At 39.0% G+C, this 27,911-nt stretch overlaps 2 protein-coding genes across 11 annotated transcripts; one reads left to right on the forward strand and one right to left on the reverse strand.

Moving 5' to 3' along the window:
- LOC104594205 (Mitochondrial transcription termination factor family protein) lies at positions 1 to 14,796 on the reverse strand. Of its 7 annotated transcripts, none has more exons than XM_088899316.1 (8): positions 14,302 to 14,796; positions 14,140 to 14,175; positions 9,318 to 9,396; positions 8,603 to 8,784; positions 7,835 to 8,527; positions 1,175 to 1,622; positions 972 to 1,000; positions 1 to 244 (listed from the first exon to the last, which is right to left on the reverse strand). In XM_088899316.1, exons 1-6 carry the CDS (start codon positions 14,590 to 14,592, stop codon positions 1,305 to 1,307), a joined length of 1,599 nt encoding a protein of 532 aa, XP_088755442.1. In that variant the 5' UTR covers positions 14,593 to 14,796; the 3' UTR covers positions 1 to 244; positions 972 to 1,000; positions 1,175 to 1,304. The 7 variants fall into 7 exon arrangements, with proteins under 7 accessions (XP_088755442.1, XP_088755440.1, XP_088755436.1 ...); XM_088899314.1 differs by having other exon boundaries at positions 794 to 1,000; XM_088899310.1 differs by having other exon boundaries at positions 794 to 1,102.
- A 268-nt stretch (positions 14,797 to 15,064) lies between these two features.
- On the forward strand, positions 15,065 to 27,845 carry LOC104594204 (uncharacterized). Of its 4 annotated transcripts, none has more exons than XM_088903347.1 (5): positions 15,065 to 15,414; positions 15,500 to 15,549; positions 20,870 to 20,951; positions 21,150 to 21,191; positions 23,184 to 23,254. In XM_088903347.1, the coding sequence occupies exons 1-5, from the start codon at positions 15,183 to 15,185 to the stop codon at positions 23,237 to 23,239; spliced, it is 462 nt and encodes a 153-aa protein (XP_088759473.1). In that variant the 5' UTR covers positions 15,065 to 15,182; the 3' UTR covers positions 23,240 to 23,254. The 4 variants fall into 4 exon arrangements, with proteins under 4 accessions (XP_088759473.1, XP_088759482.1, XP_010252696.1 ...); XM_088903356.1 differs by lacking the exon at positions 23,184 to 23,254 and adding an exon at positions 27,823 to 27,845 and having other exon boundaries at positions 15,066 to 15,414; XM_010254394.3 differs by lacking the exon at positions 23,184 to 23,254 and adding an exon at positions 22,294 to 22,480 and having other exon boundaries at positions 15,066 to 15,414.
- The last annotated feature ends 66 nt before the right edge of the window (positions 27,846 to 27,911 follow it).

The following is a 27,911-nucleotide window of genomic DNA, read 5'->3' on the forward strand; positions in this document are numbered from 1 at the left end:
TGAAACAAATATGAAATAATTCCATTGGACTTGTGTGTAACAAAAACAATCAAAACAAGTCACTCTCCTCTCATTTATGATTCTAAGGTGGCCTAAGTCACATTTATGTAACAGAATATATAGTATGAATTAAATTGATAAATAGTAGTACAAGTATTCTTAGCCAAGATAATTTGCAAAGCACAAGTTGCTACTTCAAACCTTTTAAAGATGAAATCCCAAGTGATTGCAATTAGAACACAACCTGTACACATGAAGGTAGTTATATTACAAAGCCTAACAAGTCATAAAGAAATTGAACACAATTCACAAATACATCATCAGGAGCAGTTATAGATCTACATGCATTTCACTATCTCACTACTTGCAAATAAAATGGCATGTTTAAAGAATATAAAGGTAAGGGACCATTATTTGGTACAAAGGTAAAACCTTGGGCTAACAAACTGAGAACATGGGCTTGAACCTGAGAGTGGCCATTTTGTGGAAAAAAACAAAGAAAAGAAAAAGAAAAAGAGAGAAAATGCCAAAGTCAGGTCTGCATCCAGTCTACCCAAGGGGGTGCAACTTGGGATAGAGCCCAAACCCAAACCCAAAGTAATTGAAATCCTTCAACTCAGGCAACCCAACTTGCACCCTAAGTCTATCCCCATCCCCTTCCAAACCCAAATAGCCAAAACTATCATTGTGCAATGGCTCTTGGAAAATATGAGGTAAATCACTTGGCAGACAATAAAGGCAGGCTTACAATGGCAGAGGCATGTGTGGTGCACGTACAAGTTTATGTAATCACCTGGTTCAGTATGCTTTTGAAAGAAGGGGCACATGGTGCCCACCAAATGGGGTCCAATCCCCTGAGTGTATGCGACTAGCAAGCCAAATTGGCTCTCTTTTTAGATCTGTTGATTTTCTCCCTATTAAATTCATTTGTGTTCATCTCTACTTGAATGATCAATAATTTAGGAGCCAACCTCGTACTCTTAAACTGGCAATCTGACACCTGGAATCTCCAACCACCACCAATTAGGTACTGAAAGATAACCCACTTCTACATGCACAAATTGATTGAGATACAGACCGGAAATCTGCACAAATTATAGTGCTGACAATATGTAAGAAACATGTTAACAAGCCAGGAACTACATAATATATAATACATAATAAAGATACAAACCTATGTTTTGTGATGCAGTCGACAGGCTTTGAAGAATAACCACATATGTTGAGTAAATTGACTGAGATCCTCCACTATTCAAACCCTCGAGTTAGGACACCTAATACTTAATTGGAAGGAACTATAATGGCTACCTTTTTCTTTCATACTTCTTTGCAAACTCCTTGAGTAGCAAACTCTGCCTGAATGCCAAATACCTGTCTAAACTAGTTCCAGCCCACTGTTGACAAAAGCATTCATCTGTTGGAACCAATGAACTTAGAGGAAATGGTCCCTTTGGCGCCTTTTTCAGGGAAACCAAGAATCTATGCCGAGGCCGAATTCTCTGATCTAAAGACAAGCTTAAGTACATAGGATATTTAGTCAAGGACTGCACCTCATTCTGAAGTTCATTCACCAAGTACAAATACTTGGGCTTCAGATTCTCCTCTAGTGATAAAGATAATACCTGTGAAAATAGTTGAGATATTTACTCTTAGATTTCATTACATTTACAGGGAAAATGTACAGGAAGAAACTCAAAAATTCATTATAGAATTAAGAATCTTCTTCTGTTCATTCCTTGACTATGATCGGATTCAATTATACTACTGATATTTGATGAAAACATGGAAAAAGTAAAAGAAACCATGGAAGAAATTGAGTTTCTATAGATTCCTGTGCTGATTGCAATTTTGTAAATTTGGGTGATCACATATTCAGTCAATGAGTTTCACTGGAAGTTATTTTCTAGTTTTTTGATGTCATAGGAATAAGGTTAATTGTTTTAATGAATCAAATTTAGAGAGTTCTGATCATCACCCAAGTCTTATCTCAACTATATGGGTTGGCTACATGAATCTTCTTTCACCATTCCATTCTGTTTAATGCTATATCCATTGTTAAACTATTGGCACATAAATCATTTCTTACTACTTCGATGTCCTTTTTGGTCTACCCCTAGCCCGTCTAACCCCTTCAACTTGCAACTAATCACTTCTTATGGGTGCTGTTGATGGTTTTCTATGCATGTGACCAAACCATCTTAATCTACTTTCTTTCACTTTAGCACTTATCTCCTAGGGTCTTTTGAATGATTTCATTTCTCATCTAATCCTTTCTAGTTTTTTCACTCATCCATCTCAGCATACACATTTCTGCCACACTCAGTTTTTTTGGACACCTTGTTCTTTACTGTCCAACACACCATTCCATAGAGCATACCTGGACTTGCAACTACTTTATAGAACATTCCTTTTAATCTAAGTGCTATTTGCATATCACATAAAACTTCAGATGCACCTATCCATTTTTCCCATCCTGCTCAAACTTATCCACTTGGAAAGTTGAATATATAAAGTTCAACACTTTTCTTGCTACCCAAGTCTAAGAAGTCAAAAACTTATCCACTTGACTTGATTTTGGTGCAGTTAAGTAAAATTTTCAGTTACCCACCAAATGAGACCAAGATTTCATGAATCTAATATGAATCAGGAAACTTCCCACCATTTTGATAGTGACCATGTATTTTTCTATGTGAAGAAAAAGGATTAAGTGCAAAGTGAAATATGTGCCTAGTTCTCCTGAAGGTTTAGGCCAGTTGCATCCTAACACAAAATTCCAATAATTTACAATGTACTCATGTTCTCAATATTAAGAACTCCACAATCTGGGTCAAGACCTTTAATCTCTTCTCAGATTTTAAGGTTGGTGATTTTTTTTTATCTTGGGGGGCTATAGCTGACTCATCTTCTAGAAGACAGCTGGTAACAGTGGACTGGTCACCTCCATCTAGTGTCTGGCTGAAGCCGAACTTTGATGGGAGTTGTGTGGGCAACCCGGGCCCCTCCGGAATCGGAGGGGTAATCAGGGATTAGGAAGGAAACATACATGCATTTTTCTCAGGCCCAATTGAGCAAGGTGACATTGCCACAGCAGAATTCTTGGCAGCAGTTTTTGGGGCTGAGGAAGCCAAAGAATTGGGTTTTGAAAGGTTAATTATCAAATGTGATTCCAAAATAGTGGTGGACTGGCTAAAGAAGGGGGAAAGAGTGTGTCTTTGCATCTAAGGAATGATCTCAAATGGTTCAAATGGCTTTCTAAGGACATGTTCATTTAAGTTAATCGGTTAGAAGATCTGCCAACAGTTTGGCAAATGGTCTAGCTAAGCAAAGGGTTCAGACACAGTCTATGTTTTGGGTTCAGTTGTAATATTGGGGGGGAGGGGGGGGTTAGACTCTTTGAGTCTACTTGTTCTTCACAACTTCTCATTGTTCTGTTTTCTTATAATTTTAATAAAATTCTTTCTGAGTTATTGATCAAAAAGAAGATTAATAACTCCACAATACAACTATTTCTGCTCACCCCTGCCTGGTCAATGCATCTATTATGCTCTTTGCTGATCTGTAAGTCCATGTGAAAGATATCCATGGTTCCCTAGCTTCCTAACCAAAATGTCTGGCCTCTCTTAAAATGTGTCTATACTGCCATGTTCCTAGATTGAATTTTTAAGCCAATCAAGTACTACCACAAGTTCCCTTCCACTGCAATACCTCTGCAATTTAGGGAATTCCCCAATTCAACCCTTGAAAACTGCTAACAGTTCAGATCTAACTGAATTTCCTCGGCCAATAGGTCCCAAGATGATAGCCGTTATATTATCATGATCATTCATAACCACCCCTACCGATGTTGAACCGCCTAAGTTACCCAAACTACATACATCAAAATTTAATCTTATAAGGTCCAATGTTGGAGGAGACCAAGTGATGGCTACTTCTAGTAGATGAAGATGATACAACATATTGCCATCTCCTAAGGATGTCATATGTAGAGAAACAGCTAAAGAGGCTTAAGGTTTTTATACAATGAGCACCTTCATCTGCCTTCATCTACTAGAAGTAGATGAAAGTGCTCATTGGATAAACTGTTAATAGGGGTGGGAAACTATGGTCCCCTGCTTTGCCAAGCAATGGGGATTCTAAACTGTTAATAAGGTGGCTGCAAACAAAGAGGTTGGGTATATGGAATTTTAGACAGCAAATAAGGGAAATAATCTGCTTGGCAAGGGAAGCTGGAGTAATTTACAAATGGGTAAGGAGGTCAGCCAACTCTGTGGCAGATAGCTTGGCAAAGCAGGGGACATTCAGGGAAAACATTTTTTGGGCTGTACTGTAATTCTTGAAGTTGTTTGGGGTCAATACTCTTTGTCTGAGTGGTTGACAGTGTAAGATGTTTATTTGATATCCTTAACGAAAGCTACCGTTTACAATAAAAAAAATGATAACCTTTACTGAGATATTCTCAATTACCACTTCCTTGCAGATTGCTTCCTCAAGTATTCTATCATTTCTCCTCCAAAACCAGCCATATGACTACTGCCCTTGTGCATCTCTATATAATGTTCCCTCTCTTCTTTGAAAGTGTTAGAAAATATGCTAACCATATCCCTAGGAGTATACCTGTATCTACATGGAGAAAACTGAAAGTAAAAACTCACAAATTCTAGAGACAGAGGGGCAGGGGATTAATAAATGGGAAGTAGATTTTTGATCTATAACTGCAACTGAGTATTTCTACATTTGAGGTCTATTTTGGAGTTGCTGTTGGTTTATATAGTTTTAGTGGGATTGTTAGAGTTGTTTTAAGTACATATTTGAGTGTCCTATACTCCTATATAGGATGTCTATGGTTTTTCTTAGTTTTGAAGCTATTAGGTGGTGTTGTTTGATCAATCTTCTACTCAAAATTAGAGCCTGTAAAGGGAGATCATACCCCTATAGCAAGTCTATCAGGAATAAAGCATAAATAGTGGAATAAAAGTTTGTTTCGAAGTTACCTACAGGAAAGAGTGTGTCTTCCTCCACCCCCCTCTCTTCCCTCTCTTTTCAAGGTTCAATATTTTCTCACTATGTTTCTCTCTTATATTTGTAGAGAACTGTGCCGCAAGGGGCACTTTAGTCTTTTTCTTCTTTTTTATTTAGTACAGTCGGCCTACACTATAAATATAAAGTCTGGCGCTGCCAGCCTATCTTTTTGGCTCTCTAACATCTTTTTCCTCTTCTTCTCCCTCCTCTCTCTTCTCTCTTGATCGAAAGCTCTTCTATCTGTTCCTTTGGACTGAGAATGGAGGATGCTAGTTTGACCTAACCCTGAGAACACTTCGGCTGTCACTTCTTCTATTTCTTGATCGAAACTCAACAAAATAGATTCCAAAAGTTAGCAGATGATTGATTGAAGCTTCCTAAGAGTCCGGTGATTAATTTTTCCTCGTTTCTTATTATTTTCTTGGATTGGAACCTCCAGAAACCATAGTTTTCAAGGCGCCAAGGCAACAGGGAGGAGCCTAGTCACCTAGGCAATGGATTTTTTTATGTAGAAAACATAGATCCTAGGGTAGTTCCCTAGGTACCATAACCATATTTCCTTAATAATTATTCATAATTTTCATAAGAAAAGTATAGAGTTCATGTTAAAGTATAGAAAATCAACATATTAATGAGAAGAAGAAAAAGAAGGAAAAGAACATTCAAAAAATATAAGGGCTGAACCCTTATTTTTGTTATAGGAAGAAGAAAAGAAGTAGTAGAAAATGTGTTGATTAGACAAAATTTTAAGTTCTTCCTTATTGGTTCAGGTTTTAAAGTCTTTGAGGGTTCAAAACAGCATTTAGCAATGTTTGTATTGATTAAACCCTAACAAATAAGAAAATAATAAAAAGAAATTAGTATATAAACACAATGAATATTTTAGTTTAATAGTGCCTATTTTATAATTATAATGTCAAAAAATAAAGAATAAAAAAGTATTTTATAATACATAGTACAAAACTGCTAGGCGATTAGGTGAGGTGAGACTCAAAGGGTGCCTCGTCGCCTAGGCATCGGCTTGACAATTATGCCAGAAACCTCTCAGACTAAACGAAGACAGAAGATAAGCCTTTTTTTCTTGGTTCTTGGTATTGCTACCAAGAACAGGTTAAGGTCTGTCTTGACCAAATGGTATAAGGGGAGTTTAAACCCTCTTTGTGGGTCTGAAGATCCAGAACTGTGTGCATGTGGAACCTTTGTAGGTCATGAGTGACCTGGTCAGTGGGCAGGGTACTGCAATAGAGATATTTTTTTGATTGGAAACAGTAACTTCATTAAGAAAATTAGGATGTATCGAGTACAACTGTCAACCCCAGAAATAGGTGCTGACCCCAAAAGGCCTGTTTTACAATTCTACCCCAGAAACAGGATCACCCGATCCACAGTTCTAAAAAAAAACACCACAGTGGTTGCAGGTCATCCAGACCTCTAAAACCCACTTACCTGGGTACAAGAAAGGACCACAGGATTAAGAAGTCTTGCCTTCACATCATCAGAGTTCCCTTCTTTTAGGGATTTCTTGGCACACGACCAGGAAAGAAGAGAAGAGAACCTAAAAGAAAGCCCTTCAGATCAGTTCAACCTACTGCCTAATCAGATTCGATCCACAGTGGAGGAGGAATTGAGAGATTGAGGAAGAAGAAACTGAGAGGACTTTGTCGCACTGCTTCTAACCCCAGAAAACCTGCTCTGATACCATGTTTTCTGGGTTAGACATATAAAGAAACAGGAATAGAAAGGGAGAAGAAAGGAAGAGAAGAAGAGAATTCTGGGATCAAAAGTTGTGACTGGCGGCGCCAGTCATTAGCATTTATATTAGGGCATCCCAACTAATAATAAAAGAAAGTAAAATTACAAGAATGCCCCCTGTGGCACTAAAGAACAGAAATATAACAAGGAATTAAATTAAGGAGACTAACTAACTAACAGATTTCAACAATATCTATTCTTCTTTATCATATAAGGCTTTTCTCCTCCTATGCTACATCAATATTGCCATAGGATTTTTGCAAGAGCAAAAGAACCAATCACTTGCAAGATCTTTGGTTGCAAGAAATCAATTTTTGTTATTGTTAGAGAATATGAACCTATTCAAGGACCTCACCTAACAGCTTAAGCTTTTAGGTTGAATGGTTTCTTTGAGATGGTATCAGAGCCACTTTGACCAAGTGGTCTAGTGTTCGACCCTCAGTACCCCCATTATAATTAATTAAGTTTCAGCACAAGGTATGGGTGGGCCTGTGCTTGTTCACACTTCAAGCCCAATGGGCTTTCATGTGAGGGGGCGTGTTAGAGAATATGAACCTATTCAAGGACCTCACCTAACAGCTTAAGCTTTTAGATTGAATGGTTTCTTTGAGAGTTATCATATTTTGAAAATCTTAAAATATATGATTAGGAGCCTCCAAAGTGGTCACTATAATATTTAAAAACACTAGTAGGGATTCTTTTTCTTTTTGTGGGGGGGGTTACTAATCGTTACTGAAAATGCAGGTTTAAAGGAAATAAACACCCTGCTGTATTGATTCTTGTAGTTATAGACCAAGGTTTTTTTTTTTTTTTTTAATGTTGTTTTTCTCCTAAGGATGTACCCTTTGTCCTGATTGTACAAGTGTGCACGTAGGGGGGTAGAGGTGTTACAACATATGATACACAAATAGAGCAAAGACATGGCTGGACAGGACATTGGAACAGATATGATGTCTATGTACAGGCTTGCCCACTCTGTAAAGCCAAAAATTTGAATGCTGGATTTCAAACATTTTATTTTTTAGAGGGATATCAATCACTATGAGAAGATGAAAACAATTACCTGTGTAAGACTTGTTATTACTTTTAAGATGTCAGAATCGCACATCCCTATACTCCTAAGGAAATTGATCCTTGGAAGTATTCCATCTTCAATGCTGTAATGAAGAAGCTGGGGATGTTTTGTGACCATCTTAACTATGCAATCCTTGGGTGCTCCCAGTTCCTTTGAAAGAAAGCCAAAGCGGGAATTCCATGAGTTGTCAATTCGCTGAACCAGAATTTGAGGGCTCAGCTGCACAACTTTACTCAAATCCTTTCTTTTGATACCAACCTCTTCAACCAAATACCTGACTGTGGGTTTTAGGGAGTGCTCAACACTGTACGAAAACAGGGAGGGAGCAGCAGTAATTATTTGTCCTATTCTGGAGTCAGGAACACCCAAACCCTCCAAAAATGCAACATGGGACTTCAGATTGTTTTCTACTCTATACCCTAGAATCTGTGGCTGCCTCAGAAGTATCCGTTTGATGTCTCTATGTTTGACACCGACACTCAACAGAAACTCCAACCTTTCTTGTGCAGAAGCCACATTTATCTGAAGGGAAGGCATGTGTCTCTCATAGATTTGGATGAAATGTGATTCCTTAAGTCCGAATGTGCTCAGGTAATCAACAAGTGGAAAACATTTTTCATCCAAATCTAATTCTTCTGACAATTGGTGAAGCATACTCTCTGTGGATTTCCCAGTCTTTAGCTGCAATCAACAAAAATAATGTGAAACACTTCAATGCTGTCTCTAATATCCCAGATAATAATCAACAGACAATACCTTTTCTCGACCAGTTGTATCTTCAGAACCCATTTCCTGCAATCTGTAATAAGAATCTCTTTGTTTTCTCTTTTCTTCAGTATTCTTGCCATTTTTCACATCCAATTGGCTGCCTGTAACATTCAGATTCTGCCCAGTTTTTGATGATATTTCCTCCGACCCCTTTGAAGGTAGGCAACTGCCTGAAAGATCAAAAGAAAATTTAATTTTATCAAACTAGATCTTGATGGGTGTTCAAAGGTCAATCTGGGGGTGCTTTGGTAGTGGAGGCACAGTGGAGGTGGCAACAGTGTCAATTACAAGCCTTCTTGGGCATTTCAGAAGATGGAAACTCTTCTAAAGCTGAAGCGCCGCTGGCTCTAGAACATGCTTAGGTGGTTATTAAAACTAAGCATGTTTGTTGGATATCAGAAGATAATGCCTAGGGGGACACTTAACTTGGGATCAAGGTTGAATATTTAGCTCTCTTGGATCTCTAGAATGATGACTTGCTTGGAAGAGTTGCTTTCTAAGAATGGGGTCAATACAGACTAAAGACATTTTTAGAAAAATTGATGTTTTAGTCCTAATCTTCTTTCATTAAGTTCCCATTCAGGTTGAGGAGTTCTTTTTTGTATTTCTTTTCCTAATTAAGCTTTCCTCATTGACACAACATAGAAGGATTTGATTCTATTTATTCGCAATTTTTAACAGAATAATGGGTGGTGTAGCATACCTTGTTTTGAACTGGGTTTTTTCACTGACTGAAAGCTCCATGGATCAGCATTAAATTCTTCCATTTCAGAAAATCCATCCTGAGCAGAAACAACATGATTAAGCAGTTACCTCACTTTCAGAAACCATTTAGACCAAAGAATATACAATGTAAACCAGTTCAACATGGATAAACCTTTATGTTAATTGAGCTAGGCTTGCAAGTTTTCAAGCTGAACTTTTATTGGACAAGCTTGAGTTTGAACAACTAATCAAGCTTACCTCGAGATTCAAACTTGATTAGAATCAAACTCAAATCGACCCTAATCGAACTCAAGCCCAAACTATTTGATTAGAGCTCGGTTCGATTGCAGCCCTAGTCTTGAGCACATGGCCACTCTAGAGGATTACCTAGTTGTGAAGAGTTTAGTCTAGCCACATCATGAGGAAGAGGTGGGTTTTAAAACTTTAAACTTCACCACATAATGAGATTCTTGTCAGCATTGAATTACTCAACTAGTTCTTTCAAGGGTGACATCAAATCCTCCAAAATGGATTATTTTATTAACGAATTTAATAGTGGATGTCATGCCATTTCAAAAGAAGCTAATAATACACATGAAGAGACAACTAACATAATCCATAGATCCAGGAAACAAACCAAATAGATGATCAACAATGCAAACAATTAAGAACATCAAGCAATTGCATGGGACCTACCCGTGATGATCATACACCTTGCATAAAGGAAGTCATGTAGGATGGGATTAAAAACTTGGAGACGTGAGGTGAGGCACCACGACATATAGATGCATGAGATGTAAGCATGGAGGAACAGTGCTTAATCTTCATGAGTTACCACTTTTTAAGAGAAACATGTTACTAAATAAGGAAAAGCATTGAAATATGCACAAGAGCAGTTCATGTTTATAGAGAAGGATCATATACAAATGAACATATAGTTACCTAAACATGGACCATAAGGATATATCTTAGAAACCATTTAAAAACTACAGGAAAACTTTAAAAGCTAATATTTAAATGTAAAATAATAGCTTAAACAGTTTTAATACATTGAAGCATGTACACATGCACATACATACATATACATTAAGGCATCCCAAGTTGTTAGGAATATGCCTAATACTCACAAGCATGAACCTCAAGGCAAGACTCAAGACATAAACCTAATATGCTTTATAAAACACATTTAGATCTAGAATGACTGAAAACCAACACCCTTACTGAATGGGCTAAAATATATCTGTAACATACAAAGTCCAAGCCAGTACCCTGGAAATAAATGCAGCATGAACTTTATGTAATCATATTCCATGTTGGAGCTATGCATGTTCAATAACTTAGTAACACAAAATTTCCAAACAATAAAAATTACTAATAAACTCAAATCTATCTTACTACTTCACAGTTTGATTTCGCTTTGACAATACTGTTCATGGATGATGCAACACCATGCCAGTTTTGCCAACAAAATTCTCAGAATTATTGTCCATGTGTAATTTAGTTTGTTACAGAGCTGTAAATTCAGTTACACATACATCTCTCAACTTGCACATGCAAGCTGTCTTAAGTCGATTGTATATCTATAAATACCTTTGTAATCGTGGAAGGAAATAACGAACTCTTTTTCTTTTTCATTTCTTGTCTGAAAATTTAAAAAATCTTCATAATTCATTCTATCTTTGTAAAATTGGTAACAGGACAAAATGGCGAAGAAAAATTGTATCTCCTTCATTAAACTTATCAAATATATAGACATTTATTACAAGGAGCCAAGGAAGATGATGTGGCATTTACCAAAACAGACTCATAACAAACTTCATCGCAAGTGTAAAACTCATCGCAACATGCTTCAACCGGTATTCTCCTAATACCCCCTTTCAAGTTGGAACATGAGGATTAAAAATGCCCAACTTGGGTAATAAAGAAGCAAACCTATCTCATCCAACAGCTTTGGTAAAAATATCTGCAGGCTGAGCTGATGTAAGAAGATGAGCAGTAGTTATAGCTTTAGACTGAAGGTGCTCTCGTATGAAGTGGGAATCTATTTTAATATGTTTGGTACGCTCATGAAACACTGGATTAGTAGCTATGTAGAGTGTTGCCTTATTGTCACGGTATAACTTCATGGGTTGTGGATGAGAGAGACCAAGATTAGAGAAGAGTTGTTTCAGCCACAACAGATCACTGGTGGCAACTGCCATTGCATGATACTCGGCTTAAACAGAAGAGCGTGCCATTGTTGCTTGCTTCTTACTCTTCCATGACAAAGGAGAGTGTTCTAGAGTTGTGAGATAGTCGATGACGGATTTCCGAGTAGTTGGGAACCAGCCCAACCCGAGTCACAATAAGCTCGCAATTGGAGATCACAATCAGCCGGAAGAAATACTCCTTGCTCAGGTGTAGCCTTTAAGTATCAAATTACATGCATTGCAACATCTAAATGTTGTTATCTAGGATCACTCATAAACTGATTTAGAATATGAACTGAATACGTGAGTTCTGGTATCGTGATAGTGAGATAGAGAAGACGACCCACAAGTTGTCTGCACTGATCAGGTTGAGCAATTGGCAAGCCAGATTCAGGTCCCAAATGGTGTTGTTGCGCAATGGGAAACGTATTGGGTTGGAACCTAGCATGCCTACATCCTTAAGGATGTCAAGGGTATATTTCTGTTAATTGAGAAAAATGCCGAAAGAAGACCGAGAGATCTCAAGTCCAAGAAAATATCGAAGGACTCCGAGGTCCTTAATTGGAAAGCACTGTCACAGGTAGTCCTTGAGAGCAGAAATGCGAGCTGGGTCAATTCCGACAATCACCAAGTCATCAACATATGCAAGTACAAGAAGAATGCTGCCTGATTGTATTGAAGTAAAAAGGGAATTATCAACAACTGATTGCTTGAAACCCCGTTGGTGAAGAGCATGAGCTAGAGTTTCAAACCAATTGCATGAGGCTTGCTTGAAGCCATAAATGGATCTGTTCAAGCGACATATACGCTAATCCTTAGGAGGCAAAAGTCCAAGTGGAGGAACCATGCAAATTGCTTCATGGAGAGTTCCATGGAGGAACACATTGTCCACATCCATCTGATGTAGTTCCCAATTTCAGGTTGCAGCCAGAGCTAAGAGGCAACGCATTGTTACGAGCTTAGCAACTGGGGCATATGTCTCTGTATAATCAATGCCTTCAGTTTGAGTGTAGCCTTTTTCTACCAATCGGGCTTTGTAACGCTTAGCAGTTCCATTAGGCTTAAACTTGACTTTGTAGACCCAATGAGAGTCTTTCTCGATGGTAAGTCAGTCAATGTCTAGGTATAGGTGTGCTCAAGTGCAGCTAGTTCGGCTGACATAGCTTGCTTCCAACAGTCATATTTGCGGGATTCATCATAACAGGAAGGCTCAGGTAGTATAGAGGGGATTGAAATCATAGTTAGAAAATTGGAGATTGGGTAGTGAATGTTGCATGAGTCTGTTTGTTACTGAAGTGTTGGACAGATGTAATTAGTCAGGTGTGGAGGTCTCTTGGAGCGGAGTGGGCGATGGTTATGTGAGGTTGGTGGGCTAGCAACAATAGGTTCAGGAGTTGGCGAAGTGATAATGTCCATGTCACTAGTGTGTTCAGGTATGAGTTGTCACAAACTGGTTCAGTTCTAGGTGTTTGATTAGATATTATATTAGCCATTATATCATCAACGAATGGCAGAGGTATGGTTGAGGTGTAGATGGGTCCAAAGAAAATCACATCTCTAGACACAAATATCCACTTAGTAGCCAAGTCATATAATCTATATGCTTTTTTACCATTAGAATATCCGACAAACACACATTTAATGGCACGAGTATTAAATTTATCACACCCACGTCGGGATGTACTTGCATAGCACAGGTAGCCAAATGTATGGAAATCATTATATGGAGGTTTGTGGAAAAAAAAAGTTCATATGGTGATTGATTTCCTAGCAAGTATTGGAGTTAACAAGTGATTAATAATGTAAGTTGCTGTCAGGATACATTCTCCCCAAAACATGATTGGTAGGTGCTCTTAGAACCATAAGGCTCTTGCTATCTCAAATAGGTGTTGGTGCCTATACTCAACGACCCCATTCTGTTGAGGGGTGTCTATACAAGATGTTTGATGTAAGATTCCATGTGCTGTCAAGTAATCTTGAGCAGGTCTAGAGAGAAATTCGGAACCATTGTCCAAACGGATATACTCAGCTTGAGCATTGAACTGTATTTTGACAATTTCACAAAACATTACAAGAAAGGAACAAGCATCTAATTTATATCGCAACAAATGCAACCATGTAGATCGAGTACAATCATCTACAATTGTTAAGAAATAATGAACTCCAGAATGGGACGGGGTGCGATAACCATCTGAGCACATCCCCTCGTATGAAGTGGGAATCTATTTCAACATTTACAGGATATGGTTGTCCTTGTCATGCTACTAGACTGGATTATAAGTGAAGGAATGGAACTGCTATTCCTGTAAATGTTGTTTTGACTCATCAGATTACTAATCATTGTTGTCAAGACAAAGAATAGCAGTTCCCTTCCCTCACTTATAAGGAAAGGAACTGCACATTCTTCTACCATATTTTATCTCCCGCTAAATCCCAGATTCTCACCTATGGATCCTGAGTTTTATACAGGCCAGCATGTAGAAAACTTCCTCAAACATGCTTATCGACTCATCCGTTCAAAATCCAGGAAAATACGGATTAAACATGCTTATACGTACAGTACAAGTCTACAAGAAAATTCAGTTAAAAGTTGATAAAGTCAGGAAGCTTAATCCCAAAATTTATCATTACCTTGTTTTCGTTACGCCTCCAAACGCTGAATCTAAACTAAATTGGCTTAAGTGGAGGCAAAAATATGTAGAACGTTAGACAGAAATGTAAAGGCGGACTTGAGAATCTAGAGCTCAAAAGACGAAAGAACTATAGGGAAAGATTTTAAGAATATAAACTCACATCAGAGTACTCCTCGGAGTCTTCATCGTCCCCATCATCATCATCGTCATCACTATCGTAGGGAGAGAGGCTTTGTCCGTATCGAGATCTTCTATTAGATTTCAGTATCCTAGGGTTTGAATGTGTAGAGAGAGCTACAAAAACACTGGTACAATTTCGTCTTCCTTTGATTATGCTGTTAACGAGAACTTCACTACCGAAGTGAGACCGAGAGAGATTCCGAGCAGAGGAAGAATGAGTAGATGACGAGAGAAAATATGAGTTGAAAACATGGAGAGAGACAATAGCCATTGAAGATAAAAGAATATCCAGAAACCCTAATCCGAATATCCGTTCACGGAAATCCCCGCCTTTATCTTCTTCAACCTGTGCTCTCCTATGTTTCAAGTTTAAGCTTTCATTTTAGCTAAACAAGGAAACTAATGATAGTAGTACACTATTAGGCTATTAGCCGTTGTTACTACTTAAAGCAGAAAAATAAAATATCTAAAATTATCGCGGGAACGGGGAACCTCTCTCTCTCTCTCTCTCTGTAATATCTCTAACATGAGGTGAGGCCAACAGGACAAGATCAACGTTATCCATAAGTCTGTCTGCTGGCGGCAACAAGCCAACAACCAACAACTACACTATTACACACTACGGCCAAATGGGCCGTAATGGGCAGTGGTATAGCATATGACTCATATTTCTAAGGCCCAGCTTCAAAGCCCAAGCCCAGTGATACCATGTCTTGTATAATTAAGCCGACGTGGTCTAATTTGAACGACCCTGACTATGTGGCTCTGCTTACGCGCCAAAAGCTACAGATGAAGCACAGATCAGAGATGTTTTCATGCGACGAAGACTAAGCTAGAATAGCTCTTCTCAGACACTGGAACATGGAGACTCTAATGTCTTCTTCATCGGTTCTCGTCGTCAGGATGCCGAAGGGCATTTCCACAAAGGGTGTAACGGTAACCTCTGACACTCATCATTGTCAGAGAAACAGAAAAAGGTTTTCCATCGGAACTCGCAAGTTTCCAGCAAGAATCCGGGCGATCAATGACGTTTCAACAGCCGCAGATCCCGCTCAGGCGGTTGTCACTTGGCAAATTGTCGTGGGCACTATAGGTTCTGACTCTCTCTCAAATTGTTTTCTTTCTTTGATTTTATTATTATCGACTTCCTGTTTCTAAATCCGTTGGGAATTATTCAGCTGGAGTCACTCCTTTCGTGGTGGCAGGAATCGAGTTCAGCAAACGAATTGTAAGTTCAATAATATTTATGTAGGCAAAAATAAATTGACATAATATGATAATACTTTATCTCGTCTAGGAGCATTCTTGCATAATAGCTATTAAAGAATGGATAAGGCTGAATTTAAGTATTGATAGGAAAACCTTGAAAATTTTGTCCTATATTCTCACAACATTTCTCGTCGGTCTCTCCAATATTTGTTTCTATCCATTGGTGCCATCAAATGAGTGTCTTCCAGATGAAACAATGCCATCACCAGGCGTTGATAATAGGCACACAAAGGCAATCAATTAAGAGCAATGCCCATAAATCCAAATTAAAGGATCCTCACCTTTGACCTTGGAAGTTCTACACTTCTACTGAAACGGCTCTTGTATAGATTGATGGGACCAATTGAGAAGAGTTTTGTGCCAAATATTTAACCTTGGGGCTGTCATGTAACCAAGCTAATCGTGCCCCTCTGAATATCTTCTCCTTGAAGGGCTTGACCTCACTTCCATGAAATAGCCCGTAGTCAAAATAACTCAAACAATCCAAGCAATACTAGAATTTCTTGTAATCCTGTTTTAAAACCCAAAAAACTTGATCAATTGAACAAGGAGAATTCACTCTTATTGTTTCACGAATTGATTCTACAAATAGAACTCCATTGGTTTTTTTACCATCCAAATGAACTCTCTGGATTACCCATTATTGACTGAAATTTATTGTCTAATGCAATTAGAGTTAGAAGATAAACATTCTGACACCTGCCACAAGTTAGAACTTTTTTTTTGTCACCATGTTTAACTCAATTCAGTATGCCATCTGGTTTCCAAGGTCATACCAGAGAAAAAGTACATCATCCATCCACCATCAGATGACTGCTGAATGTTTGAAGTTTCTTCTACTTCTAGATACTCATCTTAACCAAGTCTTATCCCAAATTCCTAACTGTCTGTGGTCAGGCACATGAATCCTGTTTCCCCATTTCTCTATATCAATGACTGTATCGTTTAGCCTTAAATATGTTTTGCTGAATTGAAGAACAGTCTTTTGAGATCTTTGAAGTCCATAATTAATTTGCAATTCTGAAGTCTGAACCTAGAATGCATCTATTGGATCCACAAAGAGTCATTTTATGAGGTGCATCTGGCATATGCCTCAGTGTCACGGGGGTAGTTCTACAGCGGAAGAAACCCGTGCGGCGTCCAGGCCAAGGTAGGCCAGGACAAGCCTTTGTGTGCTGCAAGGCTAGGAGTTGCCCGATGAGATGGCTCCAACAAGGTCAGTAGCATTGGATCATGACCTCAAGTCGCATGGCCGGGGCACTCGGCTGGCTCTGGCCGGTCCATGGGAGGTGCCACTTACGTGCTAAAGGGGGACGGCCATGATGTGAGGCGATTGTGCACCGATGTGAAGGGTCTCTTGTATGCCGATGATGTGGGCACCTGTGTGCCATGATGAGAGGCAACCGCTTGGGCCGGAACACACCCGTGCGCTAGAGGCAACGGGGTAGCTCACTCAGCTTGGGCAAGGGGCTGGCATGGTGAAGGGTCATGCTTGAGCCAGGCCCGCATGCCAAGCCTCCCTTGAGTGTCAGTAGCGCAGTGCTGGTCCATGCACTGTCCCCATGAGCATGTGTGCGCCCATGAGGAACCCTGGTAGCCATGCTAGCCATTAACCAAGGCCGCCCCGCAAGGGAAGTTGGTCTAGGAGCACCAAGGTTAGGCACCCAAGGAGGTCGACCACCCCTCCTCAAAGTGTACGTTAAGCTTTTGGTGGTCTGCCTGAAGATAACATCAATTCTCCCAAAAATCTTACAGGCGAAAATGACGGTGATGTCCCTTAACGTAAGCCTGCCAAGCGTAGGCAAGGCTAAGCCTGTGTCAGACCGTAACATCAGGGCGTTTTGGGGGCTCCTCCCAGGTGTACGCCTCCCATGCCTTTTAAAACACTACATAGGAACTGACAAAAAATTCAGTACTTTGCACTCTCCCAAATTCAAAAAACATTAGCATAAAAAAAGCAGGATAGTTTGATGAATTAATCCAGCATAACAAAGAAATCCAAATTTCTCTCCTAAATTTCATTCTTATTTTATCAATAATTGCCAACACCCTAATACTGGATGTATTTCAAGATGCTGTTGTTGTGAATAGCTATCAATACCACTTTCTCCCATTTGGTTTTAGTTCTTTGCGTTCTCAACTATTCATTCACATGTTACTGTGTTTTGTCAGAGAGATAACTGAAACCAATCTACAATAATGAAGGTGATGAGGGCGGATTTGGCCCTTCAATGATATTGTGACACATGGCACCTTGGAACAACTAGGTGACACTCGGAACCACTCGGAACCACTTAGGCAACAACTTGCCTTAGCCAAGTTGATGGTGTCCCACCTGGCGGCCTGGCCCAAGCGCCGACCTAGCGACCTACGATACGTGCTCGCCAAAAAATTCGGCATGCTATCCTAACACTCCCACGATCCTTGGAAGTTGGCCCACGTATCGAACGTTCCGGAGGGTGGTCAACGTGCATGGCAGTTGCCTCCGAGAATCTCGAACCACTTAGACGACCTCGCGGAAATCTTGGATACGGTGCGTGAAGCCCACGCCAAACAATGCCAATATAAAGGCACCAACCCCAATGACATGGGGGGGGGAGTAAGCATATTCTAGCTCTCATACTTTGTGATTTTTAGCTCGCAGTCTACTATGAGAGTACTAACTTAAGCATCGGAGCGACCTCGCCGGGTTAGCCACCCCGGGTCCTCTGACATTGATTCCTTGCAGGTCTCTAAAGAACTATGAAGCTCAACAATTAATCCAGCTCGCCACTAGGCAACTCAGCCCTCTGGTCAGCTCGACAACTAATAGGCAGCTAGGCCCTCTAGTCAGCTCGGCCCTCTGGTCAGCTCGACAACTAATAGGCAGCTCGGCCCTCTGGTCAGCTCGGCCCTCTAGTAAGCTCGTCACCTAACTTGCCTAGCTCGGCCCAATCAGCTCATCACCTAACTTGCTAGCTTGGCCTAGTCAGTTCAGCACCTAACCTGCCCAGCTCGGTCCAGTTAACTCGGCACCTAATCTGCCCCCAGCTCGGCCTAGTCAGCTCGGCATCCAGGTCCTCATCCAGCAAAAGTTCACTTCGGCCTCTAAGTCATCGACCACTTGGAAGCAGACCAAATGACGAGGTACTTAGCACAAAAAAATTGATTCATCAATTGGCATCGTCTGTGGGAAACGCTACAAAAAGCTAAGTTCTCATCATTCGAAAGGCTAAGTCCTCCTCTTCCAGAAAGCTAAGTTCTCACCTTTTAGAAACTAAAAGCTCTCACTTTCTAGTTTCCATTTTTTATGAACTCAAAGACTATGCAAGTTGATGGCCAACAGACTAAGCAGCTCTACCAACTTTATTTCAACTCGGATAAAGCCTCACCAGTCCTCTTCGCGAGGTACCCTTTATAAAGATGAGCTTTTCTTGGCTTCTGTGGGAGTAGGCGGCCAACAGACTGCATGGACGCCCTTGCCGGTCGAGTCTTCCAAGGCTCCCGTGTGAGCTAATGACCTAAAGTCAGTAGTGCTGCCCCCGTAGGTCAAGCTCCTAGTAGCTTCTTGTAGGAGTGGGTAACCGACGTCACTAACGAGGCTGATGCAACATAGCCGTAGCTCTAAGGTGTCGAGCTGATAAAAGACCTCGGCACCACATAAGACCCAATCGCCTCTTCAGCATGGGCAAAATCAAAGATCAAGGAGAGTTGACTACGAGTCGCTCCCAGAGACTAAGGGCTAAAGTGTCGAACTAGCAAAGACTTCGGCACCATATAAGACCCAGTCGCCTCTTTGGCATGGATAAAATCAAGGGTAAGGAGAGTGAACTGCGAGTCGCTCCCAAAGCCTAAGGAATTGAATCGACGCTTACGATCTCATCGAATTAGTCATTTCAGGCCAAAATGAGCAATCTACTCCCTTCGCCAAGTTACTTTCAGCTCGGGAGTGGGGGGCAAATGATGAGGGCGGATTTGGCCCTCCAATGATATTGTGACACATGGAACCTTGGAACAAATAGGTGACACCCGGAACCACTTAGGCAACAACTTTCCTTAGCCAAGTTGATGGTGTCCCACCTGGCGGCCTGGCCTAGGTCTGAACTGGTGGCCTGTCCCAGGTGCGAACTGACGGCCTGGCCCAGGTGCCGACCTGGCGACCTGTGAGACGTGCTTGCCAACAAATTTGGCATGCATATCCTAACACTCCCACGATCATTGGAAGTTGGCCCACATATCGAACGTTCCGGAGGGTGGTCAACGTGCATGGCGGTTGCCTCCGGGAATCTCGAACCACTTAGACGACCTCGTGGAAATCTCGGATATGGTGCGTGAAGCCCACGCCAAACAATGCCTATATAAAGGCACCAACCCCAATGACATGGGGGGGGGGCAAGTAAGCATATTCTAGCTCTCATACTTTGTGATTTTTAGCTCGCAGTCTACTATGAGAGTACTGACTTAAGCATCGGAGCGACCTTGCCGGGTTAGCCACCCCGGGTCCTCTGACATTGATTCCTTGCAGGTCTCTAAAGAACTACGAAGCTCAACAATCAATCCAGTTCGCCACCAGGCAGCTCAGCCCTCTGGTCAGCTTGGAAACTAATAGGCAGCTCGGCCCTCTGATAAGCTCGGCACCTAATAGGCAGATCGGCACTCTGGTCAGCTCGTCACCTAACCTGCCTAGCTCAGCCCAGTCAGCTTGTCACCTAACCTGCCTAACTCGGCCCAGTCAGTTCGGCACCTAACCTGCCTAGCTCAGCCTAGTCAGTTCGGCACCTAACCTGCCCAGCTCGGCCCAGTTAACTCGGCACCTAATCTGCCCCCAGCTCGGCCTGGTCAGCTCGACATCCAGGTCCTCATCCAACAAAAGTTCACTTCGGCCTCTGAGTCATCGACCACTTGGAAGCAAACCAAATGACGAGGTACTTAGCACAAAAAATTGATATATCACCAAAAATTGATTCATCAGAAGGCAAGAAAAATGTCCGCTTGTAGTTGGCTCATTGATTCACTTTAAGCAATGGATCTTAAAGTGAAGTGCTTGAGTGGTAAATGGATGATATGCAGGGTTTTGTAATCATCTTAGCAAATCATAAGGAATCTAAACATAAATTTTTAATTACATAATGGTCAGTAGATGCGATTTGACAAAGATTAGGGGATTTGGCAGTTGGGTAAATGTAACAAATGAATACTATTACAATTATTCACCAAGGTTTTATTTGTCACTTCTTGTGTAAGATTGATTAGTCATAAGATTACACAGTTGACTTGATATTCTTCGCATATTACTGTAGGTGGCACAGAGAAGATGTCAGTTTTGTGGAGGCTCAGGACTTGTTTTAAGGGGCAAATACTACTTCCGCTGTCCTGGTTGTGGTATGTCTCAGAAACCCTTTTCTTTTTTATGTACTCCTAGCACTCTGAATATTTTGTCTATAATAGGGACTTCATTACTTCTTAGATAACTATAGAGATGCTTTGTTCTTTTTCTTTATTTTACCAATTTATCATGTCACTTAAATGTGGAATATCTTCTTGATGTATCATCTGCCTTCGGATCTTTTATCATCTCAGGTGGATTTCTCCCATGGCAGTCATGGAAAAGATTTTTTTCAGGTTAGCTGAATGAAATTTTCAATATTCTAATTTGTATTTTGAGTACCATATAATGGATTAAGTCAACAATTTTTTGTTGTAGCATATAATTCTGTATATATATTTTCTGCAAATAAATACATCCTGTGAGAATATGAACAGAAATATGTACCATAGCATGCTTGTGAGATTAGTATGCATGTATCTAATGCTGTTATAGAAGTATAATCAGGAACAGGTATCTAAACATTACTACCGGAACATATATGAATTATTTTAGTAGTACACAAGTACACATAAATGGTTGGATAAGTAAGAAATAACAATATCATTTTGCTCCAACCAATATTCGCATCCTCCAAATGCCCAAATCATCCACTGGACAAGAATGAGCTTGTGACCTCAGGCCCCAATATTGATAATTTTGGTGGAGGCATAACGAACTGGAGGTTTGAACCCTGCCCCCATAAAGAATCAAAAACTTTATTTCCTTCTTTTCTTTTTAGAGAATAATACTTGGCATTCTAGTAGTTTGCATGTTTTCACCTTACTAAGTGATGTATATGACTTGCAAATATTAAAACTATTGCAGTTACAAGTTTTTTTAATCAGCAAGAGTGATCAAGACCTTTATTGTCATCATCGTCGTTGTCGTCATCACCATCATCATCATCTAAGCCTTGTCCCACCTATATGAGGTTGGCTACATGAATCCTGTTTTGCCATTCCATTCAGTTCAGTGCCTTATCCATCATTAAATTATAGGAGCTTAAGTCATTTCTTATTACTTCCACCCAAGTCCTTTTCAGTCCGCCTCTCTCTTCTAGCCCCTTCAACTTGTAACAAATCAATTTGTCTAACAGGTGCTCAAGATGGTCTTCTATGCATGTGACAAAACATCTCGATCTATTTTCTCTCATTTTATCACCTATTGGGGCTACTCCTAGGTTCCTTATATGACTTCATTTTAGCCCAATCTTTTTAGTTTTAGCACTCATCCATCTAAGCATTGAAATAATTACCCCTCTTAGTAAATCCTAGTGAAACATTTTAACTGCTAAGCTTGATTGTGACATTATAATTCTGGATGGTAGCTCATTCTTTGTTTTGTTTCACTGAATAGGCTAGTGGCTTATTAGTTGGCTGGTATCCTTATCTTGGTAATTAGATGGAAGGACATTTCTGAGAGAGACTGGATGAATTTTTGTGTTACAAAGGGGTTAACATCTCTTTGCTCTATGTTATTATTTTGTTGATTAGCATTTGATATTATAAGAATTGAAGGTTGCAGTTGGGTGGGTCTTGTCCTACAGATTATCTCAAATTTATCTTAAGAATCATAGCAAAAACCCTAGCAATAAAGAGGAAGCTGCTGATGACCTAAAGCAATTGGGTTCTGGGAATAGAAGCATACAATATCACTTCAAGGGTATTCAAACATGAGCTCAGATCTCCTACCCATGTCTACCCACAGGACACTACAGCTGTACATTGGAAGCATCTTCCGAATTACATGTTACCATTCATGGAGAGATGTTCCCATTGTACAGTTGTAATGTCCTGTGGGTAGGTATGGGTAGGATTATTGTTGGTAGAAGATCCCGATTGCTCAAACACCCCTCTTCTAGTAAATCCTTGTGAAACATTCCAATTGATGAGCTCGACCTGTATCAAGCTATAAAATAAATAAAGAGATCTTTAAATGTGGAATACCAAAAACTTTGCTTCTTCTATGTGGTTAATAACTTTCATTTTATGACATCCAGAATTAGGCTTCCCCATGAACACATAAAACTATGAAACCTATGTTTGATTTATACATTTGGAGTAAAACAGAAATGATGAGATTCTGAAGAGTCATTAAAATTATAAAACCCAAGAATATGTTGGACAGTATCTTTCAGAATATGTACAGTTATTGGGTCCTATGCTAGATGTCTTTTCCCTCTCTTTACATGCATTTTTCATCAAGGCATGTTGGCACTCGGTCCTAACTATATTTCTTGCAATTAGTATCATGCTTATCAGAAGGGGAAGATAAGAAACCAACCATCCCCCACTATTATTGATCGAAACATAGTTTGAATTTCATTTCAAGTCCTATCTCTTAGATAGTTTGGCTGCCTCCTGGGCAGTGGACTCAAAAAGTTTAATCAAGTCAACATAATTATAGCTATTTCTTAAGTATCCTCAAGGTGACCCTTTACCACAATATCTTGAAAGTGTTGTCTTCACTGAAACCTAATATTCAATTCCTGTAGTGATGTTAAAGTTGCATAAAGTATTTGGAATCTTGGTCTCAAAACAATTTATACTGTAATTAACTGTATGCTGAATGGTAAAAGTCTTCTCAAGGTCTTAAAATGAAAGTCAGCATGTTTAGAACGCCTATATTGAATTAGATGGATATTCCTGATGGCCTTTTTATGGGGGTGTTGGACTTCTCAAGAAATTGACATATGTTTTAATATATTACCACCACATCATAATTAATATAAAATACCTTTCTTGCATGCTTGTAGTTTACAAAGATTAAAAAGATATTGAATTTTTTTAAATATTATGCCAATTGTGATGCATATTATTTGGTTATTGTTAGTAGGGGTGTCAAATTGGATTTGGACAGAACATTATAATTATTGGATCAGCCCAATCCAAAATAAATTGGTCCATATTATTATTGGTCTGAATTGGACCTAAACCAAATTCCCAATAATCTGATGAGGCCAAACCCTTGTCCAATTTGAAATGGACCAAAACTGAATCTGGCATAAAATTACTTTTATGAAAATACTTTTATGAAAACACTTTTACAAAAGCACTTTTACAAAAATACTTTTATGAAAAGTACTTTTACAAAAGCACTTTTACAAAAATATTTTTACGAAAGCACTTTTACAAAAATATTTTTACGAAAGCACTTTTACAAAAGTACTTTTACGAAAACACTTTTATCAAAGTACTTTTACACAAACACTTTTATGAAATCACTTTTACAAAAGTACTTTTATAAAAGCACTTTTATTAAGGAACTTTTACAAAGCACTTTTACAGAAGTACTTTTATAAAAGCACTTCTATGGAAGTACTTTTATCAAAGTACTTTTATGAAAGCACTTTCGCGAAAGTGATTTTTTATGCCAAAAGGGTATATTTTTTGTAATTTTCAGATTTTCTTCATTTTAATATGTTTTTGTAATTTTTATATATAATCTTTGGTATTTCATCCGGTTTGGTTTGGATCCAATCCAGTCCATTTATATTTTAATGGATTGGATTGAATTTGGTTTGTATTGGATTTGGACTGGATTGGATCCAGTCCATCTGTAGTGGACTCACATTGGATTGGATCGGGTTGGACTAAATCAGTCCAATTGACACTTCTAATTGTTAGGCAAAATCTATGGTGCATGAATTGCACAATGAAGCAAGAAACTTGAACCAGTGATAAAGCAACAGGTCAGAGGTGAATCTTTAATGTTGTTAAAAGTCTTTAATGTGCACCTTGTCAAACATGATATAACATAAGATTGGTTGAAATTTTGATTTAACATGCAACAAATATTCAAAATGCATGGCTGTTAATATCCTTACAATTATTCTAGCAATATTCAAAATAGTAGTGGCTTGAAAGTCTGACTAAAAAACTACTACAAACAAATTGAAAGAAGTCTAAATGAATGAATCTTAGCATGTACGGATGTGATATATTTGGAGTTTTTTCTTCTTAATCATGACTCATCAGAACAAATGAATGAATCTTTAACATGTACGGATTTAATAGATTTGGAGTTTTCTTCCTGTCCATGAGAACAATAGAAAGAACAAGAAGTCGATTTCATGTTAAGGCCAGGTTTTCAAATTTATGATGATGGTGGCAAATGAATTTTAATGGGAAAGTACAGTGTAGGCCAACTTTTACGTTATAATTCTACTTTAGGACAATCAACTTTAAATATATAAAAAAAAAAACCCATCTTTTAAAATCTAATTCTATGCAATGTCAAAAGAACACACGGCCAAATACGGGGTGCTTAATTTTTAAATATATTTTATAAAGTAAAAATACAAAATGACAAATATGTTTATAATAAGCATCCGTTTGATAGATTTGGCATGCATTCTTGTAAATAAACCATTTTTCTTCTCATATTCTTTAACCGACTTTCTTACCATTTTTTTTTTAATTCTCAAAATCAAATTCTGCTTTTCTATATTGTTTTTCTGTCGTATATGCACTTTTTATTGTATGATCCATATATAATTGGAGTAGTACATACTATTTTGTCCTAAATTGGAATAGATTCTAAAACATGTCATCTTCCTGCATGTTCAAAGTTGAACATATCCCAGAGTAGAACTAGACCTGTAAATATACAAAAAAAATCCCCATGTTCAAAGTTGAATATATCCCAGAGTAGAACTATGGAATTATATATTCGCCTCTGTGTCGTGTATACAACTTACAACTGCACACGACTCTCATCGCAAATTGCAAATTACAAGGAAAAAAATGCTCCCGTAATCCATGGCTTGGAATTTTGGAACTCGACAATTTGATACACATTTTCCTATTAGTTCGCTCCACTTCCACTAGCTGGAATGGCTAGACAATATCCAGTTTGTCTTTTCTTTTCTCCTTAAAGCAAAGCATACTGCTGAATGGTCAACGAAGATTAAAAAAAAAAAAAAAAGACATACTCAAAAGTAGACCTGTTCATGGGCTGAGTCGGGCTCGGGCAGGGCTTTCACTCTGTATTAACAGATTTTTCTAAGGCCCGAGCCCGAGCCCGGCCTGACCATCGGGCCTACAATTTGGGCCCGAGCCTGGCCCTTATAAAAAGTCCGAAGCCCGGGCCTGGGCCCGAGCCCAAAATTTAGCCCATACTGTTATTACTGTTGAAGCGACTGAATAGAGAGAGAGAGAGAGAGAAATTATACAGAAAAGAATAAAAAATGTATATATTAAATTATAAATATATATATATATATATATTTTAATAAATATTATATTATTTATATATTTCATATAATATATAAAATACACATTATATATTTTATAAAATATATAATGCTGAATTGGGCCAGACTTTTTTGACAAATCCCGAGCCTGGCCCGAAATACAATCGGGCTTACTGTGTTAGGCCCAAGGTCAGGCCCGCGGCCTAATTACATGACCAAGCCCGACCGGGATGCGGGCCAGGCAATCGGGTTACCCGGCCCATGAACAGGTCTAAAAGACTCCCATCGACCAGAGACACAGACAATCAAGATTCAAGCAGCCCTTTCGTCTTTTTTGGATAATTATCCAGCCGGGGATGCTTAATATAATACAGTAGCCAATAAAAGGGCACTACGTGAGTATTGAAATGAACTCATTACACCCTGCTTAAGCTTTCAAAGGTTTTTGAATCTTTAAGCCTGTCATCTTTGATTGTTGAGAAAATGGAAAATGAGTTACTTTGTTCAAATGTTGAAATGACCTCAGATCGATCTAGCTTAACAAAAGGGTGGGTGTGAGGGTGTGTCAGTGTCGAGTCTTGTTGCTTCTTGTTTGAATGGATCTATTTTTCTACCCAAAAAAAATAAAGGAAAAACTGTCAACGTATTCCAAATGCAATGGTAAATCGCAATAAGATTATTTCATTCCGGCCGGCTGGTTTCCAAAAGCCACTGTTAGTTTTTCTTTTCTTTTCTTTTTTGCTTACAAAAGAAAACATTTTCTATGTATAAATCCATCATAAGTATGAATACATTATAAAAGAATTAAGATTAAGATGAGGTTCATTTTTTAAACCATTAATCTCATATATGATTTCAAGTTTCAAGGAGAATCCAGAAACTATCTTATTTTGTCTAGGTTTTAATGCCAACCCATAAGTATCACATCATTAGCAATTGATTTAAATAAAACGATGGGGAAGAAAGAAACGTTCAAGAATACTGATCGATTGCTTATATGCACATTTACTTGCTCTGCAGCGTCAGTCAGTATAATAATAATGCCTATGGCATTGCTGATGATAGGGTGATGTCGGTATGAGCAGTCATTTTAAGACTTAATCTGATATCTTTAAGACTTTCGACTAATTCAAAATTGCTTCAGAAATTTCTTTGGTGTTGGGGGATTTTATCTATATTTTTCTTCACCACTCGAAGGACACCAAGTTGGACGTTTGGAGCCAGAGGAGACTTTTCAGATAAATTGAAAACTTCAGGATGTGTCTATGGAAGGATACTGCGTGAAGGTTGAAAGTGACCCTTAAATATCAACCTGACCCACAGAATGGCTCGAAGCCTCAAATATGACAAAACTGCAGGGACCCATCTCTGAAGCCTTTTACTTGGAAAAATGAAGACAAAAGCTGAGATTGAAACTCTTCTCTCGCAGAACTTTGGGGAGTCAATTTCTTAAAAGCTATATAAACTGTCGGCGAAAAGATGGGATGGGGAGTGGGGATTGGGGAACGCATTCTAGTCAAGCATGAAAATAGCTTTGGCTCTCTGCCCTCAATATCTTACACTTGGACTTACCCTCTAGTATCTTCTCTAACAGTGTCATAGTTTTGATTGATTTCAATCGAGTAGGTAGGATTTGAAGGATTGCAATCAAATAATCAAAACCAAATAAATGACATTTTGTTCACTTGCAGGGCCATGAGTAGGATTCCAATGGGAACTAAACACCAAATTTCATATGTTATATAAATTTTTGTTCAGGCTCAGTTTAAAAGGAATATGA

This window comes from Nelumbo nucifera, chromosome 1 (assembly GCF_055504915.1).
Source record: "Nelumbo nucifera cultivar China Antique chromosome 1, China Antique-T2T, whole genome shotgun sequence".
Classification (NCBI taxonomy): Eukaryota; Viridiplantae; Streptophyta; class Magnoliopsida; order Proteales; family Nelumbonaceae; genus Nelumbo; species Nelumbo nucifera.